Source organism: Macrobrachium nipponense, chromosome 10 (assembly GCF_015104395.2).
Source record: "Macrobrachium nipponense isolate FS-2020 chromosome 10, ASM1510439v2, whole genome shotgun sequence".
NCBI classification, from domain to species: domain Eukaryota; kingdom Metazoa; phylum Arthropoda; class Malacostraca; order Decapoda; family Palaemonidae; genus Macrobrachium; species Macrobrachium nipponense.
The window spans coordinates 55,437,750-55,460,249 of record NC_087204.1 but is presented as its reverse complement, the minus strand read 5'-3'; the positions used below and the strand labels follow the sequence as shown (position 1 = coordinate 55,460,249).

The window sequence follows — 22,500 nt, the reverse complement described above, 5'->3', positions numbered from 1 at the left end:
TGGCCCTGACTGGAGGGAAGAGAGATCACATACACAACACAAAAACTACGGCAGAAGGCCGATATTACCGAAAAAGGAGGAATTTACACAAACTCTCGACTTCAGTTTTAAATGAACTATATTTACATTAAGTTATGTAGGTCCAGGAACTAATGATGTGGTTGATTGTCGATCCACCAAAAAAAACATGTTGCTGAGAAATGAACCAGATCAGAATTTTGCACGAATGGGTTATTTCAATGCAAGCCTTATTCCAAAGGGTTCCCAATTTGTCCCACAATCAGGCACAGTGTTTGTCTGCAAAGAGATTGCATTCTAGCATCAGTACTAAGGCGAGGAACACATGGAAATGTTAAACTGCTTGCTCTTAGCATAAATATTTATGACCCACTCAAGGGACATGAAATGACAGGGAATTTACGCAGAAAGGACTATTACATTGATTGAATTAACTAAGCGATGTTTACTAGCATCATAAGGGAATTATTCACAGCATTGAACCAAAATTGGGGGAGTGAGAAGCTGAACGAAGAAGGGGGGAAAGTCACCTTGGGAGAATGGAAATGAAATACAGACGAAAGGCAAAACAATTCCCTGACTGCAATGAATTTATGTCTCACAGTACCTAGAAATCCTGGGCTTGGTAGTCTTGTTATCTGCTGATATTTCTGTGCACTAAGGAGGTATAAGAGTACTTGTGGGATACTCCCAGAGGAGGCATGGGAGCAGAAAGGGGTGAAGTGGAGTTTGCAGGGCTGGAGAAAGTCTGAGGAAGTCCTCCTTCTGAGTGGTTCTGAGGAAGTTTTGAGGGTTCTGAGAGCGAGTTGCTGTGGCCCTGCTCTTTTAAAAAATCACCTGGGTAGGCTCCGCCCTTCCAAGGTCCCTTGTAGAGAAGTAAATCCAGGACAGCCAATGGGAGGGTTTTTCAAGAGAATGGAGGCTTTCAGTTCACAGGGGCAACTTGCATATAGGCAAGGATGAATGAGTCTTGTCATAAAGAGGTCTTATCTTTCCTTGGTTCTAGTTTAAAATCCTGAACACCTCCCCTTTCTAGAGGACATTTCAACCCTAGATGGGTTGGAATGGACAAGACAAGCCAGAAACAAAGGACAAATGACAAATATAAATTACTGAGCCTTCCATACTCCCTTAAGTGGACTTACAATATAAACGAGATTCAAGCTCTGTTGATGATAATATTTGTGAGGATTTACATGACAGGCTTTATTTAGAAAAGTAAAGTGTGACATGACTAAAAGACTAACAGCTTGCTATATTCCAATGAAGAATACTCTTAAAATATAATGTCACACTGAGAATGACAGTTAAAATGAATAGCAAATAATGATTAGACAAACCTTAACCTACAGGGTAAATTATATCACATATAATACTGCCAGCTTAATTGTTTAAGGTAACACATACTATTAGTTTACCCTGATGGGGTGATATGACACATTCAGGTGTGTTAATAGCCCTACAATTTCGTTAAGTGACTTTGTCTCGTAACAAGAAGACGCCTAACAGTATTAATTTCATTATAGCAAACATTAGTGCAAACTAACAAGGGTAGAATTAATGAAGTAATTCTCTGTAGAGAGGGAATAAGATTACACAAAATGTAAGCAGAGTATACAATATACAATAAATGCCTAAAGACGGCGAAGAAGAAGAAAGGAAACTATGGAAGAGAAGATATAGACAGTACAAAAAAAATAGAAAGTTACAAAAGGATAAGGAAGAAGTAGAAGTAGCAGAATCTGGCACTATCCTTTGGATGGAGAGGGTCAGAATTCTCTATAAGGTGGCACTGTGCCAGGCACTAGTGCTGAGAGACTATTGACTCTTGTAAGGTTTCTGAAAACCTTGACGTTTTTTTCCCTTCTTCCTTCGACATCTCCGAGGTTGGTTTGACGATGCCATTGGGGTCCTTGAAAGATTCAAGCCCTTTGAAGATGCTGGAGGGGCATTGGCTCCAGCTGCTGTGACAATCAAGGCCTTGGTACTTGTCCCCATGCATAATGCTGTGTGGCTCAGTTCCCCAAGTTCGTCGGCCAAGTAGGATTCGGCCGAGTCATTACTCTGGGACTGGTTAGCTGCTGACGGAGGGGGATTGGATGAGGTAATGGTATTCACAATGGGCTTACCCATTGGGAGGACCGACTCTAGGGCAGTTAGCAAGGCCGCACCGTTGGTGGAGTGTCCACTATGGTCATGGGTTTCCTGGAGGATTCCTACTGGAATTGGCTTTTCCTCAACTGCCAGCATGGATAGTGGGGCCAAGCCAGCGGAGGGAAAGTGACCGGGACTTAGAGCTCCAGGAGGGAGATTAAAGTCTTGCCTTGGCACTGACACTGAGGCCGTTCCTGGCTTAGTGAGAGGACCTGAACTTGGCTCAACATCCATGAGGGACAGAACCTGGCACTGCCTGACACCTTCAAGTGGCACTGGAGGCCCGTGGAATGCGTCTGGAGCTATGTGAGGGTGGAGGCCCTGATATGGTACAAAGGTAGGAGACTTAAAATCTTGTCCTAGCAGGACATCATAACCTCCTGGTATAGAGGTTGCTGCTGCCATGGTACATATCTTAGAATGGTGACATCGTGTGACTCTCAACCAGACGTAGGCAAGAACTTCTTGACTTGGTTGAGGCTCTCTATCATGATGAATTTGTGCCTATCAACCTGAGCTCCATAAGGAATTTCATCCTCTCGAATGATGGATACCTGCGCACCAGTGTCATCGAAAGCTCAGGCCTGGTGGGCTGGATAGTGACCTCTGGGAGGTGCAACAAATATGGGGCCATGAGTAGGAGGGCTTAGAGCTGAAGGATTCGTCATGGCCAAAGCAATGGCAGAAACAGGAGCTTTCTTGGGGCATCCCGCCCATGCAGCAGTGTGCCCATGCACTTTACATGAGTCACAGAAACTCTTGCTAAAATCAGGCTGTTTCTGTTCTAATGGCCATTATTCTTGTTATTAGGATGATGGGGTAGTCCATTCTGAGGAGTAGTGGCAGCTTGCTGAGGAGGATCCACCTTTGAGAGGCACTGCTCCGTAGTATGACCTGGCTTATTGCAACACCCACACACAGGTTTCTGTGGAGGAATATTGGGGCGCTGGGTAGGCTGAGGGGTGGCAGCAGGAGTGAGAGGGAGAGCAGGGCATAATTTCTTCTTTAAAGAATTCTGCAGTGGATGGTGGGTGTCATGGGCATCTGCCCATTTACAGCACTCCAAAATAGTTTTAAGGGCCTTGTCCACCAAGAGGGTGGCAAGATCAAGGGGAGCGTAGGACAGGAAGAGTTCTAAGACAACCTCAACAGATGTTGCGTTGGAGGCCTTCGTCTCTCTTGTGCTTCTCTCTCCTTCTCCCTTTTGGCTGCTCTCTCTTGGGCTGCTTCCTTTAAGTTATCGTTCACCCAATTTATCAGTTTTACGCCCTCCAGCCCCATGGCTCTTCCGGCCATCTCCTCAGCAGTAAAACGCTACTATGAGATTCAGGGCCTCTGTAACACGGTTTTTTCGCAATAACTTTTTATCTATGCATTTCATAAATATAACGCTTATTCAGAATACATATTATATCAAACATAAAATTTTGAGTGTATTCTGCACTACGTAGGTTGAATAAATTTGGTACTTATAATGTAAAAGTGACCTTTTTTGAAGACGGGCCAACTTACTCAGAGAAAAGGTTTCGAACGCACTCGTTACGTAACTTATGACATCATTTCTTCCCTCTTTCTCGATGGATGATTGGCTATACGTAACGAAGGCTAAACCTCTGGCAACAATGACATACAAATTTAAATACAAGCAAGCAGTACACCTTTATGAACTCTGGAACCTCCCCACTGATAATGGTCATAATGAACAAACCGACAAAATATGTTAATAAATACAAAAACACTTTGATTATTAGTCTAACTCCCAAAATAAGTTTCCAAAGAAATTACAGTCTACTTTATAGGTCACAATCAGATTGACAAGATGTAGGGAATAGTTGGTAATTACCAAAAACATAGTAGACAAGCTTGATTTGATAACTGTTATATCCAATGTCAAGCAATTTTTATTTATTGGCTATCTACCTATTTACTGAAAAAAAATAGCCGGTACCGTATATTGGCTTATTTAAACCTTCACCAATAATTATCGTCAGAATGGTGACTTCATGAGGCTCCACCCACTTTCACCTCGTTATAATTCAGGATAACACTGAAGGCTACCATGGGCATTGTTGGATTAGAAAATTTAACTTCTGGCTATAAAAACTAATATCTCGAGTAGTTGTAAGAAGTGCTAAATGATCCTCAAGGATCCCAGTTGGTCTAAACGTTTAATTCATGTATATTACTGCTATACTGTTGCTACAGTAGTATTACTACGCTAGCACTGATACCCCACCCACATCTATGTATCGTTCCGCCATTCATAAAGTCTTTGGGTTTCAGAGCCGATGGCATTTCTGTCTGGTGGATGGGCGGGGCAACATTTAGTCAAAAGGTGTTTGTTTACCTTGCTTACGTAATGAATGTTTTTCGACTCTTGGCTCGTAATCATTGGCCATGGCGTCGGCTAGTTCATTTTTACTCTATAAAAATCAAAACTATCGGGTTTAGGTTATTGATAATGCTGACAAAATTTGTGTGGTTGTAAAATATACATATGTCAACTTTCAGCTACATCCGATGCTTTGACAAGGAGCAAAGTCCAAAAAACCGTGTTACAGAGACCCTGAATCTCATAGTAGTAGTCTAGCCTGAGAATAACAGGATGGAAGGCAGTCACAAAACTGCAAATGTCGCCAGGGGTATGCGGAATACTCACCGCCGATATAGAGCGGCAGCCCAGACCGTTGAGATACAACGAACGAGATACCGACTGTAACCCCTACTGGTATTTAGGAGTAGACTTGTAAACTGTGAAACTGACCGTCTGCCGAAAATATATGGGTGGCTTACTTAACAAGCACCACTAATTGCTCGTTAGATTTTGGGTCTAGATCCAATATATGAGATACCAGATGAAACTAATACAGTATATAATTATCTGCAGACTCTACTGATTATAGAATGACCAGTGACAGACATTTTGGAGGGTGGGTTCCCCCTGACAGACGCACTGAAAAGGGGGAGTTAATTGGATCTAGATCCAACTTAGGAGATACCGAGTAAAATTTACACTACAATAGCACTATAGCATTGCACATCCTAGAATACTGTGGTGGTAATGACAGACGCCCCACAACGAGTGGGGAGGGGGAGGCAGGATCTGCATCCAACATTGGAGATACCAAGTAAAATTTGTACTACAATTGCACTGCACATCCTAGAATGCTGTGATGGTAATGCCAGACATTTTAGTGGGTGGTTATCCCCTGACAGACACCCCACAACGAGTGGGGAGGGGGAGGGGGAAACAGGATTTGCATCTAACATGGAGATTCCAAGTAAAAGCCTGTAACTACAATAGTTTCTGCATCATTCCTAGAGTACTTGGTGGTGGTAATACTAGACCATTTTTAAGTGGGTTAGTTACCCCCTGAGAGACACCCCACAATGAGTGGGGGAGGGGGAGACAGGATCTCCATCCAACATCATGGTACCAAGTAAAATTTGTACTACAATAGCACTGCACTTCCTAGAGTACTGCAGTGGTAATGACAGATATTTTAGTGGGTAGTTACCCCCTGACAGGCACCCCACAACGAGTGGGGAGGGAGGGGGAGGGGGAGCCAGGAACTGCATCCAACTTTGGAGATACCAAGTAAAATTTGTACTACAATAACACTCCACATCTCAGAGTACTGCGGTGGTAATGCCAGATATTTTAGTGGGTGGTTTCCCCCCTGACAGACACCCCACAACGACTTGGGAGGGGGAGGGGGAGGGGGAGCCAGGATATACATCCAACATTCGAGATACCAAGTATAATTTGTACTACAATAGCACTGCACATCCTAGAGTACTGTGTGGTAATGACAGACATTTTGAGGGTGGTTACCCTCTGGCAGACACCCCACAACGAGTAGGGAGGGGGAGACAGGATCTGCATCCAACATTGGAGATATAAAGCAAAATTTGTACCACAATAGCACTTCATATCCTAGAATGCTGTGATGGTAATGCCAGACATTTTAGTGGGTGGTTACCCTTTCACAGTCATAACCTACGATTGGAAGGGAGAGGTGGGACACCTTGAAATATTTCAAAATCTATCATAGGCAATATTAATATTGGAAATATGGTAAGTATCTGAAAATTGTGAGCCTGATAAAATGTAAAAGGCAAAAAATTCAAGAAATATTGTGATGTTTCAGGATAAGAATTACTGCCGGAGTTATTTTTTAAAATTCCTATTGAAGTATGGAATATTTCACTTCATTAATTCCATTACATCTATATAAATACTATGTGTGAGACTTCCTAGGCTTGGGTCAACTTTCTATAGTTTTCACACACACACACACACACACACACACACACACACACACACACACACATATATATATATATATATATATATATATATATATATATACACTATATATAATATTAGCACTATCCTTTGGTTTGGAGTTATTACTTCACACAAAGTATTTTATCTGAATGGGAGGGGGTCACAATTGGCAACAGCTACAAGTATGTGTGCTGAGCCATTTTTGAATAATTAAACTGGTCATATGGTGCCACTCTCAGTTCCTCTAAAAAAAGAAATGTAAGATAAGTATTATCGCTTTAACAGCGTCTTTGGTCATTTTCTTTTCTTGCCTATAGTTAGGACACTGCAGCCATGTCGAGGTTCGTAGCCCAACGTGTCTTACCATAAATGAATTGTTCTTTAGTTGCTGTTGGTTCGTGTGGATGAAATGAAATTTTTATCGGATATGGGAATTCGATTGATATTAAGACCAAATCCCATCATAAGAGCCGTTTTAAACACCCGCACATTCACAAAGAGATGATGTAATCACAACACAAATAATTACTGGAAACGGAAATGTGAATGAATTGTTCAGGATAAGCTAACTATAAAGATTAAAACATTCTTTTCCCCCATTTATTCCCCCTCCCGAAGTTGACGATCATACAACTTGGAGCTCCTGACTCCCAAATTAAGTTGGCCTATAATATCATGTCAGTTATCTAATAGTCCACTTATTTTCGGCTGCCTCACTCAAATTGATCTGTACACTATCACCAAGTATCAGTACCATATATTCAGGAATTCAGGGAAATCTAAACTTAAATAAAAATGATACACAGTTTGATGTTTAAAGCCAGTCGAGTGAGTGCGTTTGTCTCTTACTTCCCGCCGGCACGCACCACAGGTAGCCTATGTAATGTTTCAATACATTCTATCGATGCTAGCTTTGACGACCATTATTCGGCTAATTTTCTCTCTAGTAATATTTTTTCTTTATTTGTTCATTATATCCAGTAGACAGGCACTAACATCATATTATATCCTCACGTCTGTTCAATGCATTTACCATTGTTAATATGATATATAATGCGTCTCCAACAGTCGTAAAAATTTGACAACCGAATGTGCAAATATGTCAGCTGTGTGCAAGGCATAGGGCTTCAATCACTGGAGTAGCGATCTTCCTGCCGAGAGTGACTTCGGAAGGCCATATTGAAAGGTCTCGGTCCAGCTCTTAGTACTATACTTAGTTACTATTACTTTTTTAAAAATCTTTATTATTATTATTATTATTATTATTATTATTATTATTATATTATTATTCGACCCAATTTCACAGAGAAAAATTACCTTACGAAAACACACCTAAGCACTCCAACCATTGTGGTCAGGCCTAAGCATCTGCTCTTGGATCTAAGCAGTGTCAATCATAAATGGTTCCTGTGTAAATACAGGACTTTCTTTGCATATGGTAGCGAAGCACTAACTAAACAGTAATGTACAATCACTAACCACCAACATTCACAATGCACTTACTCAGTAAGCACTCACACTTGCATACATTCACTATACACATACACACACACACTCACACTTAACATACACTCACACACACTCTCAATAACACAAAACACTCTGAATATCCAACACTCAACTCCGGCAATTACTATAGCACTAAATGCTCACTAATCACTTGAAATACTAAATTTACTAAATATTCATTATACCCCAAACACTCCGTAAACATTCACTAAAGACTCACTTAATCCTAAACATTAATTAAACACTAAACATTCACTAAACCCCAAGCACACATTAAATACTAGCTTACCAAACCCTAAATACTTATTAAATACTAAACAGTGAATGAACATCCACTCATTAAAAACTTAATAAATACTTACATACTAAACATTTGCTAAAAACTAACATTCACAAGACATTCACTAAACGCTCACTTAAAATTCGCAAAACTTTCACTAAAACCCTAAACACTCACTGAATACTTACACACTAAATATTCACTAATCACTGCCATTCACAAGACATTCACTAAACGTTCACTTAACATTCACAAAACATTTACTAAAACCCTTAAGACAAAACATTCACTGAATACTTACACAATAAACATTCAATAACATTCACTAAACCCTAAAGACTCAGTAAACATTCACTGAATACTGACACATTAAACAGTCACTAAACCCTAAACATTCATCAAACACTTACTCATAAACATTCACAAAACGCATACTCACTAAACCCTAACAATTCGCTAAACACTTACTCATTAAACATTAACGAGAAAAAAAATTGACAATCGCACTAATTTTTCATTTCTCTTGTTTTCTTTACATTAATGTAAGGTGATTATTATTATTATTTTTTTTTTTGGTCTAGTTTGCTCTTGTATTTATTCATAATCTTCTTGAGAGAATGGAAATGTTCGAAATAACTTGGTGTGTAGAGATATTGTTTAAAAAACAAAGATCCTCTGTGTCCTTCCTCAGCCAGGTGTATTATGTCTGACGAATTTACACCAGCCGAAAAAAAATCGACTATAGTAACAACAATATTAATTCATAAAACTGATAATACAAAAATGTATCCATGATTTCATTAGCATGAAAGTCAGTTGAAACCAAAAGAAGGTAGTCCTGCTTCGATAAAACAAACCGAGTAGGCTGGTAGCCACAATTATTGTGATCTGAACCCTGACCTATAGCGGTATATATTACATATGTATTACTATATTTAATGGGTGCGTAACTCTATTTAACAGATGTTATGTACATAGACATTTTACAGCAATAACTCTAATGATGATAAGAACTTATATGCTACTTTATAGCGTCAGTCTTCCAACCACCGCTACATTAATTTTCATATCGTAAACAAAGCTAAAGCGAGTAGGGGAGACCGGGGCTAGTTGGCACACTTTTTACAATTTTGGTTATTGCGAATATAAAACAAACTTTTTGCAAAATTCTTACCACCATTGAAAACTATTAACATTCGTCTTTATCATAGAGCAAAATAATTGTTGTTTGCTTTCAACATAAGATAACAATAAGCTTTAGAAAAAAATAAATTTTCGTGCCACTTGCCCCACGGAGTAAGTTGGCACACATTATGGGGTAAGTTGGCACATTGATAATTAAAAGAAAATTACTACATTGCATTTAAATCAAATAGCAAAAATACCCTCTGAATTTCCAAAATACAAAATATAAGGCATTAGTATTACTTCAGATCATCATTTAGTTGTAATTGTGGCAGGTGTGAAATAAATCCTCGTCATGGTCTTCATGCTCCCACATGTTACATGCCCTGCACTGGACCCACACTTCTCCTGGCTTACCAAACACAGGCTCTCTTCAACTGAGCTCTCCTCTGGATCAACAAGAGCAGTTCTTAAACTCAGTATCACGCTGATGACTGATCTGAAGCCCATGTGTCTTTTCGGACATCCCGTAAAATCAAAATCTTGAAATAGTCTGTAATTCAAAGTTGAAATTCCATCAATCTTAAACCAATTGAAAACTTCAGAATAAGTGACAGCTAGAGGTAAAGCCGAGGAATCTTTACCAGGAATGTCACAGATGGGCATACTTGATCCTGGATTACCAGTCATCCAAGAATCACTTGCCCTGTTAACACATTTCTTCAGATGTCTATAAACAATAAAATCTAGGGGCTGCAACTTGTGAGAACAATGTGGAGGAAATGATAGGACACTAATCTCATTAACCTTCCAAAAATCCAGAAACAAAACGTAAATTATATAAATAAATAGGCTTACTATTGTTATCAAATAACGTGTGCCAACTTGCCCATACCTACCATTTGGTACAAAAACGATTACCAGTCCACACCAAGAAGCCTTGAATTAATAATTTTAATGCTATAGAATCTTTAAACCATAAGGAAAACTATGCTGTCATTGAAAACTAATCTTTATGAATGTATAGATGTTATAGCAAATAACAGAGTTTAAAATATTTACTCACTACCATCAAAATAAAAAATTGTCTCATAAATTCGAGCTCCTACGTTCTATCTCTATAGAATTTTGCTGGTAATTGAGGAACCAAGTGGCAATTACACAGTATATGTATTAGAGTCATCCTATTGGTAAACTTTAAAGTCATTTTGAATATGCCAACTTACCCCTGTAGTCAACTAGCCCCGGGCTCCCCTACTATAATTGAAGTCAGTTGCTTGCTTGACACAATAATAATATGACTGAATTATTATGGGCCTACAGATGACTGTTATTTATATGAAACTAGATCAGCCATTGTCAACCGGGGTTCTGTGGAACCTTAGGGTTCCGTGAACGATCGCCAGGTGTTCCGTAAGAATTCATGTTTTATTTAATTATTTGTTATTTATAAGTATATATTTTTCGTTAAACATGGCGTGAGAAATCGTAGTCCTATAATTTTATTTTATCGTAACATATTCTGCGAGATTTTTTCCCTCTGTTTTATTAAAGGTAATTAATACAAATGCTTACATATATATATATATATATATATATATATATATATATATATATACATATGTGTGTGTGTGTGTGGTGTGAGTGTGTGTGTATTGGGGTTCCTTGGGATGAGGAAAATTGTCTCAGGGGTTCCTCAAAGGTGTCAAAGGTTGGGAAACACTGTGTTAGATAAATACAAAGGATATAGAAAGGATAAAAATATTTATTAAATAATTATCACGATAATGTATAACGGGTCAATAGTAGCCCACTATACTAATCTAGACATTCATTATCAGGGCTTGCCCTTCCCCCTGCCCACCTGTTAGGGTGTGTCTGTGAGGGGGAAACCACCCACTAAAATGTCTGCCATTACCATCACAGCATTTTAGGATATGAAGTGCTATTGTAGTACAAATTTTACTTGGTATCTCCAATGTTGGATGCAGTTCCTGTCTCCCCCTCCCCCTCCCCACTTATTGTGGGGTGTCTGTCAGGGGGTAACCACCCACTAATATGTCTGGTATTACCATCACAGCATTCTAGGATATGAAGTGCTATTGTAGTACAAATTTTACTTGGTGTCTCCGATGTTGGATGGAGATCCTGTCTCCCCTCCCCTTCCCCCTTCCCCCCACTCATTGTGGGGTGTCTCTCAGGGGGTAACTACCCACTAAAATGTCTGGTATTACCACCACAGTACTCTAAGATGTGCAGAACTATTGCAGTACAGATTTTACTTGGTATCTCCATGTTAGATGCAGATCCTGTCTCCCCCTCCCCCTCCCCACTTGTTGTGGGGTGTCTGTCAGGGGGTAACCACCCACTAAAATGTCTGGCATTACCATCACAGCATTCTAGGATGTGCAGTGCAATTGTAGTACAAATTTTACTTGGTATCTCCAATGTTGGATGCAGATCCTGCCTCCCCTCCCCACTCGTTGTGGGGCGTCTGTCAGGGGCTAACCACCCACTAAAACGTCTGTCATTACCACCACAGTATTCTAGGATGTGCAGTGGTATTGTAGTGTAAATTTTACTCGGTATCTCCTAAGTTGGATCTAGATTCAATTAACTCCCCCTTTTCAGTGCGTCTGTCAGGGGGAACCCACCCTCCAAAATGTCTGTCACTGGTCATTCTATAATCAGTAGAGTCTGCAGATATATTATATATTAGTTTCATCTGGTATCTCATATATTGGATCTAGACCCAAAATCTAACGAGCAATTAGTGGTGCTTGTTAAGTAAGCCACCCATATATTTTCGGCAGACGGTCAGTTTCACACTTTACAAGTCTACTCCTAAATACCAGTAGGGGTTACCGTCGGTATCTCGTTCGTTGTATCTCAATGGTCTGGGCTGCCGGTCTAATACTTAGCAAGATGACTGTAAAATCCCTGTAAATACAGTTACTACTGGTGCATAGCGTGGCGGAAAACTCATGCGGTAAAATCTCTGTAATTTACACTTCAGCCGAAAACTCAACGCTGATAATGGATTTGGCAATAAATTTCGTAAACGTGGAAACCTCAACGTGAGTACAGGTTTTATATAAATAAATAAAAAAAAAAGAATCTAGCCACGAATTCACGGAAAACTCAACGTGAAAAGTTGTGGGGTAGCAAATGAATTTCATAAAGACGGAAATCTCAACACGAGTACGGGGTTGTAAATAAAAAAAAAAAAAGAATCTTGCCACGAATTCACAGAAAACTCAACGTGAAAAGTCATGAGGTAGCAAATGAATTTCGTAAATGCGGAAATCTCAACGCGAGTACGGTTTTGTAAATACAAAGAAAGAACCTTGCCACGAATTCATGGAAAACACTACGTGAAAAGTCGTGGGGTAGCTAATGAATTTCATAAATGCGGAAATCTCAATGCGAGTATGGGTTTGAAAATAAAAAAAAGGAATATTGCCACGAACTCGTGGAAAACTCAACGTGAAAAGTCGTGAGGTAGCAAATGAATTTCATTAACGTGGAAACCTCAACGCGAATATGGCTTTGTAATGGGATCTGTAAATGCCAGTTCAACTGGGTTGTGAATAACAACAAATAAAGGATTTGGTACCACGCGTTCACGGAATACTCAACATGAAAAAATGTGGCCCATGCAGTTGATAAAATAAAATTTATATATGGGTCTTTCTTTTTTATCGTCTTGAGAACGAAGACAAAAAGGGGATAAAAATGATTTTTTTCTTTTTTACCAATGCAAATCCCAGGTCTATTTACCCTTTCAACCTAGCTATGCTCAGACTTCCTATTGTTATGTTATCATTGTAAACTAAAGGGAATAAAGGGAAGAGGAAGAACCAGAATAAAAATCTCTCACTGCTGCATAATTTACCGCCTCCACACAACTGCCTAACATACCCCTTTTCACTCTTAGCTACCTCTCGCGAACCTAAGACCCTCCAGTTCCGCCAATATAAATCCCCGGAGAATTAGGCCTTCACACAGGCCGGCTAGACAGAAAGGGGGGGGGGGGGATCACACCTGGCTTTTCAAGGCCGCATTAGGGAAAGTTAGGGTAAAGGAACCATGTGCCCTTTGTGTAAAGCAATAAGTATTTGCCCTTATTATTTCTCTCTGCACAGATAAAAAAAAAACAGCTTACCGTTGATTTTCCTTATTCTGACGTTAAGAATTTACGCTAACGCTTTGTTTTTTCTTTTTTACTTATTGACTCCTCTGTTCTTTTGTTCATAAATGGGGCAATGATAGGGCTTGGGTAGACACGTGGCCAGGGATTTAAATTCTATCCTGTTTAGACCTGCAAGTGACCATTGAGAGAGAGAGAGAGAGAGAGAGAGAGAGAGAGAGAGAGAGATACGCTCAGACAACGAACAGCATGTTGATTCACGTAAAAAAAAAAAAAAATCTTTACAACGCAAGATTCGTCGATTTAAACTTGTAATTCATGAAATTTGGCGCTTATTTTCGTTCTGGATACCTTTATGCTTTATACAATGGCACATAAAAAAAGCTAAGGTTAAAATTTCTCTCTCTAGTCTATTGGCATATACGTGGTCTATCTTCCTATCGCTATAATGGCAGTCAGATTTTATACCCCTAACTAGAATACCTAGTTCTACACAAATAACTAGAAAATAAAACTTACCTTTTTCCTGTTGTGGGGAATTGGGAAACCTTGTTTTTGCTTGCTCATAAAAATATTAAAAGGAATTCAGATTCATTTCTTTCGTGATACCAGTTTAACAATCGCTACAACTGGAAATGAAAATTCCTTTACACACGATCCTGGCAAGGTCGCCATTTTGTTCTGAGCTGCTCATTCCCTCCTTGAAAATGTAGTCTAACTCTTAAAAATGGCCCTGAGTGGAGGGAAGAGAGATCACAAAAAAAAAAAAAAAAAAAAAAAACAACTACAGCAGAAGGCCAATATTACTGAAAAAGGAGGAATTTACACAAACTCTGGACTTCAGTTTTAAATGAACTATGTTTGCATTAAGTTTTAAATGAACTATGTTTGCATTAAGTTACGTAGGCCCAGGAACTAATGAGGTGGTTGATCGTCGATCCACCAGAAACACATGGGTTATTTCAATGCAAGTCTTATTCCACAGGGTTCCCAATTTGTCCCACAATCAGGGATGGTGTTTGTCCACAAAGAGATTGCATTCTAGCATCAGCATTAAGGCAAGGAACACGTTGGGAACGTTAAACTGCTTGCTCTTAGCATAAAAATTCACAACCACTAAAGGGGCATGAAATGACTGGGAGTTTACACAGAAAGGACCATTACATTGCTGGAATTAACTAGTGGATGTTTACTAGCATCACAAGGGAATTATTCACAGCACTGAACCAAAATTGGGGGGGTGAGAAGCTGAACAAAGAAGAGGGGAAAGTCACCTTGGGAGAATGGAAATGAAATACAGACGAGAGGCAAAACAATTCCCTGACTGCAATGAATTTATGTCTCGCAGTACCTGGAAATCCTGGGCTTGGTAGTCTTGTTATCTGCTGATATTTCTGTGCACTATGGAGGTATAAAAGTACTTGTGGGATACTCCCAGAGGAGGCAGGGGAGCAGAAACAGGTGAAGTGGAGTCTGCAGGGCTGGAGAAAGTCTGAGGAAGTCCTGCTTCTGAGCAGTTCTGAGGAAGTTTTGAGGGTTCTGAGAGCGAGTTGCTGTGGCCCTAATCTTTTAAAATCTCGCCTGGGTAGGCTCTGCCCCTCCAAGGTCCCCTGTGGAGAAGTAAATCCAGGACAGCCAATGGGAGCAAAGAGGGTTTTTTGAGAGAATGGAGGCTTTCAGTTCACAGAGGCAACTCGCATATAGGCAAGGATGAATGAGTCTTGTTATAAAGTATATATATATATATATATATATATATATATCATATATATATTATATATATATATATATATATATAATATATATATATATATATATACATACATTTTTGCACATTCCAGGAATAAAATTAGGTACAAATATAGGGACATACTTAAGTCGCTTGTGGACTTGTTTTATTGTTGTCTGTGACCTTGTATTGCTTTCTTGTGTAAGTTGTTTTAATCCTTAAAACTCTTTAGTACCCTGAAGAAGACTTTTGGAATAAAAGTTGAAAGTCTTGGTATCACCTCCTTATATGTTCATGTGAGGATCTCTTATATACTTTATCCACGGAACCATAAGGGAAATACAAGATATATATATATATATATATATATTATATTATATATATATATATATATATATATATAACATATAACATGTGTGTGTTTTCTCGCTTTCGGTGTCTGAAAAACTGTGGAAGTGACTTACTGGAACTCTTAAAGGTCTTGCTAGAGAACAGAAACATAAGTAAAGATGTACAGCTGAAGGCCAGTATCAGTGTGGGGAAAAATTGTATAACACTCTAGATATTCAGTTTAAATGAAGTATATTTACACTAAATTACGTAAGTAAGCAATTCACACCTTAAGGGTGACAGGGACTCAATCGGCCCAGAAATTAATGGAAGGCGGTTGATTGCAGGTCAACTGGGACACGTGGCTGGGAAAAATGACCCAGGCACAGAAATAAGGTTTGTGCTCAGTGAGTTGCTGAATAGTTCTGGCGCCACTTCCAAGGGATCAAAATTTCTCCCACAACTAGACGAGATATTTGCATGTGCAAAGAGATTGTATTCCAGGATCAGTACTAAGGCGATAGACACATGGGGAATGTTAAACACTATTCTCTCTTAATATTTCCCATCAATGTCCACTCACAGGGATATAGAATGACTGGGAGCTTATACAGAAAAGTATATTGCGTTGTTGTATTGACTAAGGAGATGTTTAGCATGAAACAACGTTACTTCCCAATGTAGCAGACGCTAGTCTAGATGGGAATATCACCATTAGATATGATATCACTACTAGCATCGCAAGGGGAATTATTTACAGCTTCGATGGTAGCAATGGGGGACTGCGTTACAGTAACCAAAAATAGGGGAATGGGATGCTGAGGAAATGGGAAAGGTTGCTTGGAACAATGAAAAGGAAGTACAGACAAGTGGCAAAAGAAAAAAAAAAAGAAACATAGCTGACTGCACTCAAAATAACTCCCTTACAGTACCTGGGCATCCATGCTGGTCTTGGCTTCTTCAGAATTGGTGGCTGAAGTTTCACACTATGGATAGTAAATGAACACACGGGGGTCCCTAGAGGGGAGGGATAGCGAGGGGGTTGGAGGAGTGAACACTGCGGCAGCTCAAGAAGTTTTATAAAAGATCGTTGATTGTCTCCTGGCTTTATAACCTCGCTTACAGCTCTCTCTTCCCAACATGTGCTCTGCCCAATGTCCATTCCCTTTCTCCTTCCACTATAAGCCCCACTCAAAGTCTGAATCACGGGTCCCTGCTGCATTCCTGTGGGATTAATTTCAAAGGCAGCCAATCAAAAGGGACAAAGAGGTACTCAAAGAGAACTGAAGCTGGTGAAGAGGGGAGACTGAAAAACAATGTCTGAATTGCCTGCTAAAATGAGTTATTTTGCCTTGGTTCTGGCTTAAATCCTTAACAATATATATATATATATATATATATATATATATATATATATATATATATATATTATATATATATATATATATATATTTGTGTGTGTGTGGGTGTGTGTGTGTGTATGTGTATGTATAAGTATATGTTAATGTATATGTATAGTGTAATGTATATGTATATGGTATATGGTATATGTATATGTACCTATGTATATGTATAGTATATGTATATGTGGTATATATATATATTATTATATTATATATATAATATATATATATAATATATATAAACAGAACTTAAGTTTATGAGAACAATTGAAAGCTCATGATGAAAGTGAAGCATGTTGTGGTACGTAGATGGGAGGGTGACAACTTTAGTGTGAAAGTAGCTCTAAAACTAAGGTTTTTCATGTCTCCATTCTTGTTTGATTAATCTAGGGACGGAATGATGAGAGAAGTCACGCAGAAACTAGTAAAAGAAATTAAAATTGATTGCAGTGGGAGAGCTTAATGTAAATGTTGGCAAGAATAAGGTTATGAGGGTAAATGGGAACCAGGAAATTTCAGAATTCAATATTTATACAGATGGTAGAGTAACAGAAATGGATGATTTATACTAGTATTTGGGAGTCAATGTAAATGATGGAAGGATAATAGTAGAGGTGAATAGCAAAACTGATGTGGCAAGGAAGGTAATGGAGTCCCTACAGAGGATTGAGAGGGAGACTTTTAATGCATTTGAGTGCAAAACTGTTGAGCGAGTTTTCCTTTATTTTATGAACTGATATATGGATGCTGAATAAGAAGGGAAGAAAAATGATTGACACTTTTGATATAAATTGTTTCAGTTCCTCTTGAATATTCCAAACCAGTAATCTAACTTTTTACTTTTATCTGCTCTCATTTCTCTTAATTTCTCACATCACTCTTTTAGTTAAAATACAGACCCAATTTTCCAACAGACCAGTCACTCTTCTATCTAAGTATTCTGACATGCTTTGCTTCCATCATGAAAACCTTTAATCATACTCAGCAATTAAAATTCTATAACATCAACACCCACATGGCATCTATCAGTTCTATCAATAGTTCCTTATGTGCCACATACAGCCTTTTCCTTTTACTTTCAAACTTATCACATCTCTGTTTCATGACCAACACTTGAGCCACGCAACTCTCTTCCTTATCTACCACACAGACAGAGGAGAATTTGTTTCTTAGCAGTTAATAAAATGACAAGAGCAAAAAACATAATGGACATACAATGATGAATTGTATGTCAGCGAAAAGGCCAGGAAATTCTACATACAAATATATACATGTGATTCTTGCTGCTTTGCTGGATGAAATACAAGATCATGATTAATGAGTAAAGAAGGTCTTTACACTAGCTTCACCCTATGTAATGATTAGATTTATAAAAATTTTCGCTATGTGTTTTTTCTTCTACTAGAGGGGTAGTCCTTGATGGGTAAAGCCCAGGGTCATGAGCAAGTCTCCATGAGTGAGACTGATCCCTGGAAACAACCCCCCCCCCCCCTTTTTTTTTTTACCCAAACCAATAGCCATTCATATCCGGGTAGATTGGTGAACTGCAGGTCAACATCGAACCCGGTACGCTCTAGCTACGCTACAGCATTTCCCAAACATCCGCACATATTTATATATGTATGTACTTGTGTGTGTGTGTGTGTGTAATTTTACATTAGATATAAGCACTCTTATTGAACTCTTAATGTTATCTAACTATAATTAAGATTAAACTCTATGTCTATGAAGCTTATTGTGCGTGAAATAATGAGGTCTTCTTTTGGTCGAAATTTAAAATAAACTAATAATTCATAATTCTTTAGTAGAATGAATTATATATACATTGTTGATCTTGCTATATCCGACGGTCTAAGATTTCGTTTTTATTTTTGCTATCACATAATGTTTTTATAGAAAACAAATTGAATCAGGAAATTCTGTATGATTTATATTAGGTTGTCACTCTTCACTTTTATATTTCATGTCTTAGCCTACCGTGTTCAGTACTAATTTACTAGCATTAAATAGTCTCTTGCTACTGTGACTTTACCCGAAGTTCCGAATAATGAATTACGAACTCAATTTTTGCTATTTTTTCCCATGCGTTGCTGCCGTGCCAACAAACTACCCAAAGCACGACCTAAGACTGACTTCAGAGAGCTACAAGCAACAGCCCGGTATGTTCCCAAGACTTCTTTCACAGGTAAATGATCGAATTTGCATTTTACGATGTATATTTTGTGAGAATTCTATATTTTGCTCATATTTACCAAGAACAACATATGTTTCATCGCTAATAATTTACATCCTCGTATCATGAGTCCACTGACTGTATTTTCTCCTAACGGCAAAATATTCCTTTTTAACTTAGATTCTTGCAATGTGACTGTATCTTATATCTTCTTGGACGCCACATAGAAAAAATGTTCTTTGACACCTTCGTTTTTTTTTTTCATTGATGTGCTTCAAACTCCACAGTTACTCAATATGCATTTAACACGCATGCGCGTTATTTATTGTACGTGAAGGTATGTGCTTGTAGTAGGACATCAGAAAGAGAAGAAAATACCGTACAAAACAATTTGACCCAAGAAATATTCATGCTCGGCATAGCATGAAAATGGGCTTAAGAATGATGTCGAAGTGCTGAGGTAATATACAGTATTTACATATATATACTTTTGATGTTCAAATGAAGGCTGGATTAGATTAAGCCGTCTTTGTGCCACCAAGGTGTCTTGCCGTAGCACGAGTCGACCCGTACTTGTTTGTACTAAGGCATTGAAGGGAGAAGAAGCCTGGCGTGGATTCTTGATTCTTCAAGCTGGCAGAGACAATGTTCAGATGATCTTATACTGTTTTAAAAGTATGAAGTATGAATAAGAGAGACATATGCACTCACACACAATGGCTTATTTTCACACATACCTACACACATTACATATTATATATGTATATATACGTATATATACATATATATATTATATATATATATATATATATATATATATATATAATGTGTGTGTGTGTGTGTGTGTATATATATAATTCTATATTACTATTAATATATATATATAATTGATATATATACTATATTCATGAATCCCCTTTGCTTTCCCCATTTAAAATAACGTTAAAAAAGCACACGCCTCTAATTTTCTTTTTCTCTCTTGCTGACGCATTCCATCTTTCTCTTGTTCTTTCGTCTGTCCTGCTTATATCGCTCATTGCAGGTAATAAAAGGAGGTGACGCAGGCAATTCTGCCTGTGCTGGCTTAATCTAAAGCCGCAATTCTGCCTCACTTACTCCCAGCCCAATTTCGAGTCAGGTAACACCTGAGGACTACCCTCTGACCTGTGTGGAGTGTTCACCCATCGCCATCTTGAATTCAAAAAGCGATGGTTCACCTCGCTCCCCGACTGGACTCGCATGTCTGTGTGCCCCCACGCGGAAAAGCCCTTGCCTTACCGATGCCTTGAAAAAGTTGACTTCCTTCGCCTACATTTTTATGAACATCCGTCTCAAGAGAAAGGCAACGTGCGAAATTGTGATGGCAATCTACTCCCATGTAAATTTAACTCTTGGAGTTTCCCTACAATTTTTCCCTTCAGCCAACACCCTCTTTCAGAACTAAGCCATTTACCTTGAGGAAGGTGGCTCCAAGGCAAAGACAATTCCACATTCATAATTTAACTGTAGATTCGTGGGTGGACTTGCTGAAAAATAAGACTTTCACAGCACACAAAAGGCTCTTCAGCAGTGTCGAACCCCTTACACAAACGTCATTCTCCCCTATTTTGCAGGCAATATCAAACTCTCTGTATCTTAAGGCCCTTCCTTTTCAGTGTCCGACCCATTCTAGGCCTTCCTCTCCTTCCTCTTAGCACTTCAGAATTATATATTCTTTCCACCAACCTATCATCCCACATTCTATCCACGTGACCCAACCCTCTCAAAATACTCCAACCATCATTTCATCGGTGCTAGCATTTTTACTGCTTTTTTGTATCACCACATTCCAAACTATCCGTTCATCTGATACCTCATGTACTATGCAAACAGCTCATCCCAACAGCTTCATTCCTTTTTTTAACATGCATGCAACACTCACTCTTGCATCTCCTCTCTTCCTACAACCTTCCATTACTTTTTGTCCAAAATACTTTTACAAATTAATTACTTCCATTCTTTCGCCATCCACATTAACATTCACTGTATCATCTTTCAGGTTTTGAGTTAACTTTCGTCACCTTAATCTTGTTGACATTTACTCTCTCTTCTCTCTCCTCTTGTACAGCAATTTTGCACCTGTATCTCCTCTCCTTTCTTTGACCTCTTATATCACACTTTTCATAATGATATTAAGCAATCATATAGACATAGCACACTTGTCTCAAACCTACTTTTATATCAGCAGTCACTCTCCCATCTATATGTTCTAAAGCCTGCTTCACTTTCGTCATAAAATCCTTCTATACAGCACTGCAGTTGAACAAACCCTCCACATTACTTCTCGGATGAGTCGATCATACTGGATTTTTTTAGGTCCATGTATGTCATAATCTGCTTAGCTTCAAGAGTCTCGAATAAGTGTTTCGTTACAAACACTTGATCCACACACCCCTGTAGACCTACCTTTTTATTCTCCCTTGTGTTTTTATTGCCTGCCTTTTTGCTTCTCTTGTACGTTGTTCTTTACTACCCTGTATATCTGCATATGTCTCATGCATTATGCAGCTGCTTAAATAAGCCTTTTATTTCTTCATCCAACCATTGTTTTTATTCCACCATCTTACTTACTATACTGACATATTGGATCTACAAACTTCCTGTCTACTTAGGCAACCATGTCTTAATCCTAGTCAACAGATCACCCACATATCTTCATATACTCTTATATCCATCCCTCTTATCCAAATCACTTTATTAATATTTATAGCTTCATTTACACCCTTTCCTATCCAACTCACATCTACGTTAACCTTTGTCTCAGTCAAGTAAAGAATATCTCTAGACACTACTCTCCTCACCATGACACCATGAACTTACTCGTCATCTACTCTGTACTACCACACATTCTAGCACACACTTTACCTCACAATTATCTCTTCTTAAGTATACCTATATATATTCCATGTATTTCCGACAATGAAGCCTCTTTTCAAAGAAACTTTCCTAAGACACTCCCCATTCCCTAGATTTTCAGGAAAGACGTCCCACCAACACTGTCTTCTATTTCTCAGTTACCTACATTTGCATTCAAATCACTTAGCACAGCCTAACTAGGCACAGATTCAGTCTCTCCAAAATGGATTTCCTATCATTCTCATTTATTTTCTTTATTCCTAGACCACACACACTCCCTATTACAACTTTTCACTAATTTAAACTACCATTCCCACCTTAAACACCCAGACAACCTCTTCGTAACTGTTTATTTGCCTAATTGATAGTTAGTTTATAATTTGGTCTGTACCTGAACTTTCCCTTACCCTCTCTTTGGATATTTTAGTTACTCTATGGCTAAG

The 22,500-nt window shown here is 38.6% G+C and overlaps 1 protein-coding gene across 1 annotated transcript in view; it reads left to right on the top strand.

Moving 5' to 3' along the window:
- The window catches only part of LOC135224160 (prolyl 4-hydroxylase subunit alpha-1-like), a 142,881-nt gene that overhangs the window by 52,093 nt on the left and 68,288 nt on the right, over positions 1–22,500 (top strand). The window contains exon 7 of the mRNA XM_064263037.1: positions 19,106–19,174. Within this exon, the coding sequence (XP_064119107.1) occupies positions 19,106–19,174 (69 nt within the window). The remainder of the gene's footprint in view (positions 1–19,105; positions 19,175–22,500) is intronic.